Source organism: Labrus bergylta, chromosome 8 (assembly GCF_963930695.1).
Source record: "Labrus bergylta chromosome 8, fLabBer1.1, whole genome shotgun sequence".
Classification (NCBI taxonomy): domain Eukaryota; kingdom Metazoa; phylum Chordata; class Actinopteri; order Labriformes; family Labridae; genus Labrus; species Labrus bergylta.
In genome coordinates this window covers 32,668,349-32,682,215 of record NC_089202.1, presented here as the reverse complement: position 1 = coordinate 32,682,215, position 13,867 = coordinate 32,668,349, and the positions used below count along the sequence as shown (strand labels likewise).

The 13,867-nt window shown below is 42.3% G+C and overlaps 1 gene segment (V, D, J or C); it reads right to left on the bottom strand.

The window, feature by feature from the left end:
• The window catches only part of LOC136179782 (Ig kappa chain V region Mem5-like), an 80,382-nt gene extending 76,436 nt beyond the window's left edge, over positions 1–3,946 (bottom strand). Inside the window, 2 exon segments of the V gene segment in view lie at positions 3,349–3,645; positions 3,820–3,946. Of these exon segments, the coding sequence occupies positions 3,349–3,645; positions 3,820–3,877 (355 nt within the window).
• Positions 3,947–13,867: the final 9,921 nt, after the last annotated feature.

Below are 13,867 nucleotides of genomic sequence, written 5' to 3'. Positions count from 1 at the left end.
ATAGAATTCGTAAGATAATGCTTGTGGTAGAAGGCCTAGATCCTATTGAAGTAGTTACGGTGGCTAAAGAGGTTCAAAAGCAACTAGTCACTCCAAGGGTGACTGATGAACAGATGATGTCTACTACTGTAGCTCAGAGAATAACTAGTAGTATTAACGTATCAACTTTGGTTACTACTCTAGCTGCTAGTAATTTTACAAGTGAGGTTGTAAAGATGGGATCTACTATCAACGAAACAATGATGAGTTCTTCGGTGTCTACAGAGTCTGTAGGTATGATGTTGACATCTGTTGCTACATCTACATTAGTTAAGGCAGCTGAAACAATTCAGATGAATATGTCGAATCTGATTGGTGATTTTGTAGATGCTGACGGGACATCAGAAGTCATGACTAAACATCTTCATGCATTAGAGAAGCGTGAAACCCAATGGAAAGCTTATGGGTTTGATTCCTCGGTGTTGCAAATTGCAGACCCGTGGGCAAGTAGAAATATGTGGTACCAACAGTTGACTCACTCTGTTAGATTGGCTAGTAATTTGAGTGGTCCATGTGTCGTGAGAGTTCCAGCACCAGGCACATGGCCTTCAATTCTAGAGACGGTACCAGAACCTTTAACTTCTAAATGTCAAAATTATGCGCTATCGTGGTTGGTATTTAAGCAACAAGCACCATATGATTATTGGATGGCCGTGTCGGTGCATCTATTTACACCTCAAGGGAATTGTGCTTGGTTGAAGAACTTATCATATATAAATCTCCTTTATCAGTATGAAGATATTACAGGGTAATTTTACCATAGGAACATTTAAAGATATCTGGTGGATTTGTGGTGATAAGGCATACTTATTTTTACCTTATGGTTGGATTGGCTGTTGTTATATGGCACAGTTGAAACTTCCGTATGATGTTTTTGTTATTCAGAAGGGAAAAGGGTCTGATGAGGATAACTCTACGACAATCTCTAGCAGTAGAAAGAAAAGAGATTTGGCACAATTTCACAACTTGGAGTCTTATCATTGGAGGATAAGTTTGGGAGAGAAATGGGGAATAGGATTGTTTCCATGGTATGGTGTTATATACTTAGCTGATCATATTGATAATATTACATATACCCTGCAAAGTTTTGCAAACGAGACCATAAAAGGTTTTGAATATTTGTCGAATACTCAGAGGAGTCATCGATTGACGTTGCTGAAACATGACATGGCTTTTGATTACATTTTGGCCAAACAAGGTGGCCTCTGTGTAGCTTTGAATCTAACTGGAGAAGCCTGTTATACTTTAATTCCTGATACCACTGACAATATGACTAGTGTCATAGATGCTTTGAAACTAATTAGGGATTCATTTGGTCCATCAGAAGGAGCAGGATGGTCTGTGAATGTTTGGATGCAATAACAATTAGGACCAATAGGATCTATAGTGTTTCAGATTCTTGTGGCTACTGAGTGGTAATGACCTAAGTGAAGGTGAGGAGGTCATAGAGATTGGAGAGAAATATCCATTTTTGAATATCTGAATTCAACATTGACTCACTATTATTTTGAACTGGAAGTGAATTGATAAAAGGGGGGAATTGAATATTTTAATCATGTATATTAATCATGTATATGTTAATCATGTAGTGGAATAATGTGAAAGTATGATACAAAAATGAATATCTTTGATGTTTTGTATGTACAAAGATACTGGCTGTTGATTTTTCTTCCTAGGATGATATTTGGGAGACCAATGTGAGGGTGGCTGATTGTCCAGAGATCCTTCCAGATTAATGGAGTTGAAACAACCAAACTTAAGAAAATGGAGGATGGAAATGGACAACGGAAACCTGAATGAAGACATCATGATGAGGGGTTTCGATTGAAAAATCATTGAGGGTTTATTACAATGTAACTTGTAATATTGATAAATATTTGTGTATGTTTTACTTTATAGTAGATATTTTTAGCAAGACATATTTTTCTGGAACTGTATAGGATGCATATATTGGGACCTCAGGTGTTTTCTTTCTTTATCGATCCTTAGGGAAAGTGGTGTTAGGTAGGGAGAGGTCCATTGGAAGGTGCGATGGGTCGACCAGCCTGACTTTGGACAATTTTTAGATTTTATTTCTGAGGTTTTAAATGTGTGTATTTATATATCATCCTAAAAAGTTTTCATAAGCTTTTTCTTTTTAATTGGTTTGGAGTACCATAGGTGGTTGCCTGGGGCAGAGGGACCGTGAGAGAGTTTTCCTGTCTAGATTGTTTGATGGATAATAAAGAAAGATAGCTGCTTGATGGGTTTTTCGCTCTCACACTCCACAAATAAAATTTTACTATATTACTAAGGTTAAGCATGGACAGAAGTGATTCGTATGAGGCTAATTAACATCATAATTGTATAATTTCTTGTTTGCGAGACTATAGTCTCGCTAGGGGGGACTATGAAGTGTCTGATGTAACCAGGACAGAGGTAATATAAGTTTACAATGGGCGCATCAGGAGTATCTGAAGGAGATTTAGGAGCCCTCTCAGTGGAATGTGTACAATGGGGTCCCTGTATCCAGAGAGTTGCCCAGGGACTTCTGGACAAGAGATTGTATCTGTGACCTGTGTTGTCCTTTGAGTTTATGACATACATATGACATACATATGACTAAGACAGAAACCCCTGCAGTTGTATGAAGAGGGGTGTCCTGAAAACAAACAGATGTCCCTATGTTGTTCTCCTGTGAGGTGTGTCCATAAATACCAGAGTTTCTGTGTGTAAGGGGAGAGATCACTTTTGGCTGTGTCTCTCCCAGGTCGAACCATGGCGAGCCTGGCGATGCTGTAACTTGTTTGTCAATAAAATGATCATTATGTAAGCAAGTCAGTGTCAACGGAGAATTTCTTCATCATCAAACATGTCAACAACAAGGAAATCCACATCAAAAGAGAGGAAAACATCTAAATGAATGTGTTTTAGCTCAAGGAAATATTGAAAATCTGTTAAATAAAGCGTGATATCATAGAAACTAAACTACAAAATATGTTTTATTAGGATAAAATGTACGTGTGTGTGTAAAGATAGATAAAAGATACATCCTACAGATGGGCTAGAACTCATCATCAGTGATGTTTTCTGGGTTCATGGGGGGTTTCGGGTCTTGTAACATCAAACACCCTTGTGTATTTATTGAAAGAATTAAAATAGATGATCTTCTTAATGTGCAGAATATTTAGAGTTTATAGTTTAAATTAATTGATTTTAAACTATGTTGTGTTTCATGGAACTTTGTTTTAGTTTCTCTGCAGCTGTTCAGTCAGATCAATTCCTCTTCAGCTGATGGAGGTTTTTGTACGACGTTGAATCACTGTGTGAACGGGTAGCTGCTACCCTGTTGACAATAATAATCTCCTGAATCTTCAGTCTGGACTCCACTAACAGTCAGAGTGAAGTCAGTTCCAGATCCACTTCCACTAAAACGAGTAGAAACTCCAGACTGACGGCTTGTAGAAGAATAAATCAGGAGTTTAGGAGCTTCTCCAGGTTTCTGAAGATACCAGTTGAGGTAAGTACCAACACTTGTGCTGGTTTGACATCTGATAGAGACAGTCTGTCCGAGAACAACAGACTGAGATCCAGGAGTCTGAGTCAGGAGGATGTCTCCTGATGAACCTGAAGAAACATGAAAAAAGAGGAGAAGGTTATTGAAACAGATGGAGAAAGATGAACAACATCCAAACAGAATCTTTGCTTTCTTAACTTTAGAGAAACGGTGGAAAAAAGGTAAATGCTGCTTCTTTAAGTTTTTCTCCATAACAGTGATTATTGTAGTGAACCTGGCCTCACCCTGAACAAGGAGCCCAAAGGTGACCAGGTGTAGAATCAATGACATCATCATCATCATCGTATGTCAGCGTCTCTGAAAGGCCTCAAACAGCCGCTGATCGACACCGGCCTCTTAACGTCCGAGAGCAGAGAGGGAGGACAGATATGCAAACACACAGAGTCAGTCAACTGAAGCGAAATATGTAAATCTACCTCAAGCAAACTATACAAAAAATATGAATTTAAAATTCAAAGAGTTTGTCAAGCTTGATGAGGAATTTTCTCCTCAGTGGATGATTTTAAATATTAGAGTTTATAACAATACATAACAATACATGTAATGATCAATGCAGTATGATAAAAGATAAACATAATATTAAAAAACACACGAGGTTATCAATAAAAAACCTTTTAAAAAAAAACTGTCTTGTAAGATGTCGTCAGTGTGACTTTTTATAAAGAAAATATGTGCATTGTTTTATAAGTGATAACCTCAAAATTAAAAAGAATTATGAAAAAAGAAAACATGATATTTTGCATTTTTATTGCCAGACTTGTAAAAATAAGTATCGTGATCCGTATCTTTGAATGTGTTCTTAGAAAAACTGCTGCAGCTTCTTGTTACTCAGTCATGCTCAGCACAGTAAGACTTTCACATGTGTATCTTGAGAACTGAAACTGTCTGTTTCCACGGCTCAGCAGTGATGCATTTCTGTTGCCATGGTTACTCAGTTTCACCCGGACGAGAGGAGGACCAGCAGGACCGGCAGCTTTGACTAAACGTTTTCTAGTTTATTTTTCTTTATCTTAATGTGGCTCAGTTACTGTCAGTCCAACAAGTGTTAACAAACTAACAAATAAAAGTGAAACAAGTAAACAAATAAAGAAGAAGGAACAACACTGTTACATTTAACACAAAGTGCACATTGAAAAAGGAATTGAGTAGCTCTCTCATAAATGTAGGCCTATATATTCACTCCAAACTGCTTCTTTGTCATGATCTCAGCTGTGCCTCTTCTTCATTGTTTCTGTGTGGTGTGTTGCTGTTTCCCTGTTTGTGTCATTCAATAAGTAACTATAACCATCTCATGAGAGAGTCACCCTGCAGAGCCAGACCTCAGTTTCCTCCATAGTTTATCAGTCTTGCATGCTTTACGTGGAGAGACAGGGCAGATACAGATAATTAAAGCATTGCAACAATTCAAACATTGCCTGGTCTGCATCTTTTCATCACAAGCCTGCAGAAGTGTAGGCATATCTCGTGCACAGAGGGCCCCCTTGTGGCAAATTTAGGGACATCCTCAAAAATCACTTCTTTCACAAAAACATTTTTGAGTATTCATACAAAATAAAGACACAAATTACAAAATAGTTTGTCACACAGGCGCTCATGTGGAAGTGAGGCAGGGAAGTGAACTCTAAACTCAAGTACTACATGGAGATTGTGTTGGTAATGCCAAGTGTAAACTCCTGCTCTTACTGTAAGTGCTGTCCTTTTGTTGTCACATCGTCCAGGAGGGATGCAAGGTGTGAACAGGACAGATAGTGGGTGTGATTTGTGTTTATTTTGGTGGAGTGTTGGAGACAACAATGCTCAGACTGATGAGGGCAAATATTGATATCAAAGTATCTTGTGCTCACGGTTAATTATCTCGTGCGCACAAGAAACTATCCCTTAAGCACGAGAAGGTTTTGCGTGTGAACAGGGGCGTGTCCAGATTATTTGACCCGGTGGGGGGGGGGGGGGTATGTCCAGAGTTGTTGATTTCATCTGATGTCCCGCCTCTGATTAGACTAACAGCCAATCATAGATTTGGATTCTGGGTTGGCAGATCAGATGTCAAAGGGGGGCCCATGCCGCCCCTCTGGACACGCCCCTGCATGTGAACAAGATACTTTTTGGTGCTCCCTTGCAAAATGTTCACCACAGTGATAGAAGATCACGTTAGGCCAGAGGGCAGAGAGAGACACATGAACCAAGTCATTTTCATATCAACCCAAAACACCATTTATTAAAACTTTAAACCAAGATAACGTAATGAAGCAGATTCTTTACGTGCACAGACATCTCACAGATTGCTTGCTTGTCTATGGTCATGCGCCTGCGTCGGGGAATAAACACCTTCATCCCCCTTCCACTCGCTGGAGATGAATATCACACATCATCTCACCCCCGCCTCACATGCAGAAAAAATTACAACGAGGCTGTCAGAAAAAACAAATGTCTGTTTGCGTCCACACATGCAGCTCAACCTGAACATTTCAGGAGTTTTCAGGAGTTTTTGTACGAGTGTGAAAAGCACCAAAAATGTTCCTTTAAGTTAAAACTTCAGAGACGCTGAAGATTCTTGTTTTTTTCTTTCATGGTTGTTTATATGTTTGTGTACTTTTTCTTCCTCCTCTCAGCTCTTCATCTTCCTCCTCTCAGCTCTTCCTCCTCTCAGCTCTTCCTCCTCTCAGCTCTTCATCTTCCTCCTCTTAGCTGTTCATCTTCCTCAGCTCTTCATCTTCCTCCTCTCAGCTCTTCATCGTCCTCTTCTCAGCTCTTCCTCCTCTCAGCTCTTCATCTTCCTCCTCTCAGCTCTTCCTCCTCTCAGCTGTTCCTTCTCTCAGCTCTTCATCTTCCTAGTGTTGCAAAGATGGCGACTTTCTCACCAAATCTGTTAACTTTTTATGTCAAAAGCTACAAGCGACAAATCTCGCGACTTTTTCTGGTGTTTTGGAGACTCTGAGGTGAAAGCACGTATCGCTCTGCAGTTACTGTCCTCAACGAGCAGCGGGTGCTGCCGTGAGCCCCTCCCCCGTCCCAAAGCACTCACAGGCGGTCAGTCTCACAGTAGTCTCGCGCAGCAGTCCCAGCTGCAGTCAGAGCAGAGAGGAGTCTATCGGCTGCTTGTTTTCATAGCATGCTTAAGCCATATAGTTGGTGTGCTTCTGCACGGTACAGTTTAGGCACGAGCACAAGCACGCGGGCACACAACGCTGACAGCCTCCATTCAGGAGAAATCCAGGAGAGAAAGATATTCCAATCTGTAAAGTGCATTGCAGTTTGCAGTCCATCTATATTAAAAAGGAAATAAACTTCAGAAAAGGTAAAGGGGTAATAATGGATTTGAAGTGTCTAAAAATGTAAATTCTGTTTTTTTGTTTTGGATTTTGAAAATTTCAAAAAAATCAGAGAATGGAAAAAGACCAAGTACTTTGAGTTTTCTGTTGTATCTTTCATCACACTGATTTACACAAGTCTGCAGTCATCAATTTTTTAGCCATCTGATGCATATTTTTTTCCCCACTCCCGTCGCGGAGGGCCCTTGCGTGCTCAGGGGCCCCTGGGCACGTGCCCGGATGGTAGATCCAGGGTTGTGACTTTTAATTGCAATGTGAACATTAGGGCTGTTGAAATGAATCATTTAATGGATGCATCGCGATGCAGACTAGACGATTGATGCATCGATGCAGGGACAGGAAGTAATCGATTATGACGAGGGTTAGAAAAAAGCATCTGTTAACCTCTACATGTGTTTGTTTTGAGCAGCGTTGAGTGAGTTTGTTTTACCTAAACACACACGGTGGTGTGTAATGAAAGTAACGTAGGCTAACAGAGGGATTTGTGACAGAAAACAACATCAATTGAGTCCCGGTCCTGGTCTTGCTGACTTTATGAGCAGAGTCAGCTGGTCCTGCAGGCTCAGACCACAGTGCTCCGCTGCAGGCTGAAACGGCTTGACTCGGTGTCTCTTTAGCCGACCGTGTAATGGATATAAGATTGTGCACTAAGTTAAATTAATAATACATGTTAAAACTACTGTCTTTCTAAAATGTTGTATATCCTTTAAAAATGCTAAAAAGCTAGTTATAATTTAATGTTAATTCATGCTGCTAAGGTTAAGTTTAAAAGCATATCGGTAATTGATTGGTTTGGTCTTAAGCTTTTGTTATTGTTTTACACTTCCGGTTTTACGCCAGCAGGGGGAGCGTGTTGTCTGAGCGTCATTCATTACACCATTGAATGAAAGCCAGCAACAACGTGTTTGTTTCTTTCTTCTTTATTTCTCCCCTTACAGGTAAGAATACTGGTTAAAAGTGAATAAAACCAAGTATAAATGTGTTGTAAGTTTCCGGGAACAAGTTAGTGATATGTTTTCTATATACAAAGTAATTTCAGTATGTTTATGAAGCAGTTTAAGCATGAATGTGTTTGCCGTGATGCGTGCATGCTAGCTTGAATCACACAGACAGAGCGCAATAGAGACACGTGTAGTGCGTCTACTGAGAGTGTGTTATTTAAGTTGTATCGGTCAGTTGAACAATTACAGTTACATGGTACAGTTTAAAGAAATATCACTCTGCAAGTGTGTATGTGTATAACTACTAAAGCAACTAAGAAAGAGTTAAATGTGTTTACATAAAACAAGCAGTAGATTATACAACATTGAGAAATACTGATGTGTTATTGCATATTATTCATTACACCATTGAATGAAAGCCAGCAACAACGTGTTTGTTTCTTTCTTCTTTATTTCTCCCCTTACAGTACGCTGTACAGGGGTGTAACATTTGGAGGCACCGCTGGGATTGTGTGTTGCCTGGGCCAGTGTCTACTCGAGATTGATGTCCCAGAGCATCGTACAGCCCTTTTACATCTACCAGACATCGAGAGCAGGAGGTGAACCGGCTGCAGTGGTATCCCGACACCTGAGAAAAGTGTGCATGCAATCTGAGGTATCACAACATACTAGGAGGGCAACTACCACTCCTCAAAGGTCAAAGGCACTACTTAACCCAGACACTTAAGCTCTTCTGTTGAATGATGGATTCAACAGAGTTAGAGAAGTTACAGCTTGAAATAATAGGAGGATTGTGTGCGCTGTCCAGGGCCATTTTGGTGGAATTATGTGACAATCTCTTCATCGCAGGCCCAGAATTTGAGCATGTCACTGGCAAGGGTCGTGCAGCACTCATCACACTCATTTCAAACCACATCCAGAGAGCGGAGTTAGAGAAACTGGAGGACAAAGGTATGTCTGACTTACTCCATCTACAAGACACAATTTCTGAGCTCCAGGTAGCTGAAAAGAAAGATAAATCAGGACAGATAAATGCCCAAGGAACACAATTAACAGAGCAACAAAGAGAACAAAATCAAGAAGAAGAAAGGCTAGTGAAAGAAATTGAGGCTCTGCAGCTTCAGTTGACGACAACACAGGGGCACGGGAAAACAGATGATCAAGAAAATATAGATATCAACAACAAGGCTTCTAGCAGAACATCTACACAGAGCGCATCTCACTGTCATCCACCTTGGCATAAAGACTTTAAAATATCTGGTCAAATTGGTGAGCCTGGACAGAAGGAGAGACTCACTTTTTCAAGTTTAGCTCGACAAATCGAACATGGCTTGAGCAAAGGAGTTCCAGAATCTGAGATTGTGGATGCCGTGATAAAAGCAATCTCCCCTGGCATGCAAATTCGTAGCTACCTAGAGGGAAAAGCTAACTTGACCTTACCCACATTAAGACGGATACTTCGTTCTCATTACCAGGAAAAGAGTGCAACCGAACTCTACAAACAGCTGACCTCAGAAGTTCAAGGCATCAAAGAAACTCCGCAGAACTTCCTCATTCGTGCTTTTGACCTCAGACAAAAGATTTTGTTTGCCTCACAAGAAGCAGAGTCAGGCCTCAAATATGACCCAGGTTTAGTACAGAACATGTTTCTTCACACTGTGTTAACTGGGCTACAAAATGATAACATAAAACGTGACCTTCGACCATACCTTGAATAAACTGACATCTCTGATGAACTGTTACTTGAGCGAATGAACACAGCATGTGCTTATGAGACGGAGAGCCAAAATAAAAGGAAGCTGTTAGGACAACAACGTCCTATAAATATTCACTCAGCCCAGTCCAACACTGCTCCTGTTGAAAAGAATGAAAAATCATCAACTCAACAGAACTCAGGTAAAATTCCCTCAACTGTATTGACTCAGCTTGAAGAAATGAGGTCTGAAATGACTTTGCTGAAAGATCTTAAAGCCGAAGTATCCCTGATAAGAGAGTCTATGCAGCAGCCTCAGAACATGTATAGAGATCAGCAGCCTCAAACAAGAGGATTGGATGGCACATCAGCTCAGCAGTTCCCAGGTCATCAGATGCAAGAATTGCCCCAGAGATACTGGTACACGCCTGGCCCCGGACAGAGAGGTGAGACTGCACAGTATCAGCAAAAGTTTGCCCCACAGCGCAGCTTCCCACCACAAAATCAGAGACGTATGAGGAGATGTTTTAGCTGTCAACAGCGGGGAGCTGAGGACTACTGTACACATTGTTTCAGGTGCGGCAGCAGTGAGCATTTCCTGGCTGGTTGTCGAGCTAGAGGACAAAGACATGTTGGAGGTGACCCTTTAAACGGGGAAAGGTCACTCGCGCGGGACAGGGAGTGACCAGTCATACAGCTTAAAACTGTTTGTAAACATCTGGAGCTAGCCATGTCTGTGTGTACGAACTGCGAACATCACTACTCACAGTTAAAGGACGATATCCAACGCCTTAAGTCCGAACTTCGGAACAAAGACCATCTGATTGAAGGCTTTGTTTCCGTGGCTGCTGCACAGTCAAAACACATATCCTATATGCAGTCCTCGAGCCTGGCGGTCCGATCCCCATCCGCACCACCCTCGCCGGCATCAAAGCTGGTGTCTGCCTCGGCCGCCACTCTTCCCTGGCTAACCTCCGATCACCTCGGCCTCGCGCGGGCCTACCCGGAGGAACCGGTGGCCGAAACGACCGAACACCGCTCTATGGGAGACCTCAGTACAGGGGCCTCGGGCACCGATGGCGTTGGGACAGAGGGTCTGGCCAGCGCCCTCACTGCGCTGGACCAGGACGCCACAACACCGGCCCCGTCAGGTAACTCCGAGGGCGCACCAGGAAAGAGGCTGCTGGCCCCAGTACACAGCTCCACTCCGAAGCCGCCCGAGCTACCCTGGACCGACGTGGTACACCGCAGGCGGAAGACGGACCATCTGGCCCCTCCGCAACCCCGGATGACCCTCCACAACCGCTTCACGCTGCTGAAGGACGGGGCTCCGGTCGACCTGGGACTGGAGGAGGCTTCTGCTGCCGCTGCGCGTACTCCTGCACCAAACGGAACTACTCGCCACTCCGCCAGGGCTCCACATGGACTTGCCACCTCACCTCCACCTGCAGCGCGTTCTTCTGGTCGGGAGACCCGCCACTCGGCCACTGGGAAGAATCGCCGCAAAATGCTGCAGGAGGCCGTCACCAGACGCTCTGGGGGTCTTCCTCCGGCTGAGCCGCGGCGGCGGTCCGCTTCACTGCAGTCGCCTCAACATGACCCGCCCGCTTTACCGCAGGTGGTAACGGCCGAGTGCCCGCAGGCCGATCCAGGTAGCACACACTCACCACCTGCTTGCCCTCTTTTTCCCCCGACAACTCTTATCATTGGAGATTCAATCACCAGGAATGTCCGCTTCTTTAATGCCACCACACACTGTCTTCCCAGCGCCACTGTCCCCGTAGTCCTAGACAAACTCCTCAGTCTTCTGCCTTCACTCCCAGACTCAATTAAGAGAGTCGTTGTACACGTGGGCACAAACGACTCTTCCCGGCGGCAATCTGAGTGCACCAAAAAGGATTTTAATCTCCTTTTTAACGTTTTAAAAAACTGTGGAAAATCAGTTTTTATCTCTGGACCCATTCCAACCTTTGATCGTGGTCCTGAGCGTTTTAGCCGTATCCTCTCCCTGCACACCTGGCTCCGGCACGCTTGCAATTCACACAACCTAAATTTTATTGACAATTTTAACCTGTTCTGGAACCATGCTACACTTTTTAAAAGCGACGGGATCCATCCAAATCCGTTGGGCAGTCAAATGTTGTCCGCTAATATCCAGCACGCTGTCCAGTCCTTAACACCTGTATGACATCCATCTGAGCACACACCCACTTCCAATCCCCTCTCACCTGTTTCACCTCAGAACAATCTACTCACAGCAAGCCCCTCCCCCACTCCTCACACCTGGTGTCACTCTTTTTCTCCTTCTTCTCTGTCCTCCAATAACTGTCATACACTCTCTACTGTCACAGACCACAGCACTGAATTCACTATCCCTGTACACGTCACCTGTAGACTGTCTCATCAACATCTGTCACCTGTCAATTACTGTAACCACTCCAATCTCACCCAAGTACGCCTCCAACCTCTCCCACAACCAACTTTTAATTGCACTTCAGCTAACTTTGGTCTTTTAAATATCAGATCCCTTAATAATAAATCTTTTATCTGCCTTGATTTTATAAATCATAATAATCTTGACTTTTTTATTGTCACTGAGACCTGGTTGACCATGGGAGATTGCAGTCCTCTGATTGAAGCAACCCCCCCTGATTTCACTCACCTTCATCAGCCCAGGATGTCAGGCCGGGGAGGGGGGGTTGCTGTTATTCATAGAAAAGATTTTAAATGCTCTCCAATTATTCACACTCATTTTACATCATTTGAGCATCTTGGTTTTATTGTTAATTTAAAAGATCCTGTGCTAATTTTAATCATCTACAGACCACCCAGACCTAACAATGTTTTTATTGCAGAGTTTTCAGAGTTTCTATCACATAAGTATGATAAAATCCTTGTTTTAGGTGATTTTAACATACATGTCTGTTGCCCCTCTCAGTCCCTTGCGGGTGATTTTATGGATATTCTAGAATCTTTTAACCTTACTCAGGCAATACAGGAACCCACTCACTCTAAGGGCCACACACTTGATCTTGTTTTATACAGTGGTCTCTGCCCTAACAACTTTGAGACAAAGGATATCTGTGTGTCAGACCACAAACTGGTTTTATTCAGAGTGGTTCTATCTCAGCCACCTTTTATTAGCAAGGCACCTGTCCGCAGCAGGGTTTTTAACTCTACGTCTGCTAGCAAGTTTAAGGAGCTTTTTATTTCTGTCTCTTCAACTGCCTTTTACCAACATTTTAACACAGAGGAGCTGGTCTCCTCTTTTAATCTCACCTGTCAAACTGTGCTGGACTCTGTTGCTCCCTATAAAGACAAAAAACCTAACAGAGTCCCACAGCCATGGCTAAACGAACTGACTCAGGATCTAAAAAGAGACTGCAGAAGGAAAGAACGAAAATGGAAAAAAACAGGCTTGCATGTATTTTATGAAATATGGAGAGATTCAATGATACAATACCAAAAGGAAGTTAAAGGCGCAAGAGCAGCATTTTATTCTAATCTGATTTTAGCCAATCATTCTAACCCCAGAATTTTATTTAAGGTTTTAGAATCAATCACCATCCCCTCCCCTTCTTATTTTACTGATCCTTCTCAGGATCTATGTGAGAAGTTTTTAACTTATTTTACTAATAAAGTCAAGGACATTAGGCAACAAATCATCCCCCCAGACCGTATTTTAGACACCAGCAGGGAACTTAACAGTTATTTTAGCAGTTTTGAGCCGGTGTCCTTGACCTTTTTAGCTGAAATTTTAACCCATATGAAATCAGCTACGTGCAGCCTTGATTTTATTCCCACAACATTTCTCAAAGAGGTTTTTAACACAGTTGGACCCAGTATTTTATCCATTATTAATAGTTCCTTGGCGGAAGGTGTAGTCCCCTCTGCTTTTAAACATGCTGTGGTCCAACCACTTTTAAAGAAACCCAACCTTGATCCCACTGATTTTAACAATTTTAGACCAATCTCAAAACTTCCATTTTTATCAAAAGTTTTAGAAAAGGTGGTTTCAACACAACTTTTATCTTTTATGACTGAAAATAACCTCTTTGAGAAATTCCAATCCGGTTTTAGAGCTTGTCACAGCACAGAGACTGCCCTCCTCAAGGTAACCAATGACCTTCTTTTAGCAACAGATAGAGGGGATTTTAATTCTTTTAGATCTTAGCGCAGCTTTTGATACTGTTGATCACACAATTTTAACTGATCGTCTCAGGCATTGGGTTGGTTTAAAGGATACTGCACTTAGCTGGTTTTACTCTTATCTTTTAGAAAGAACCTTCGCGGTCACCATCGGTAACTA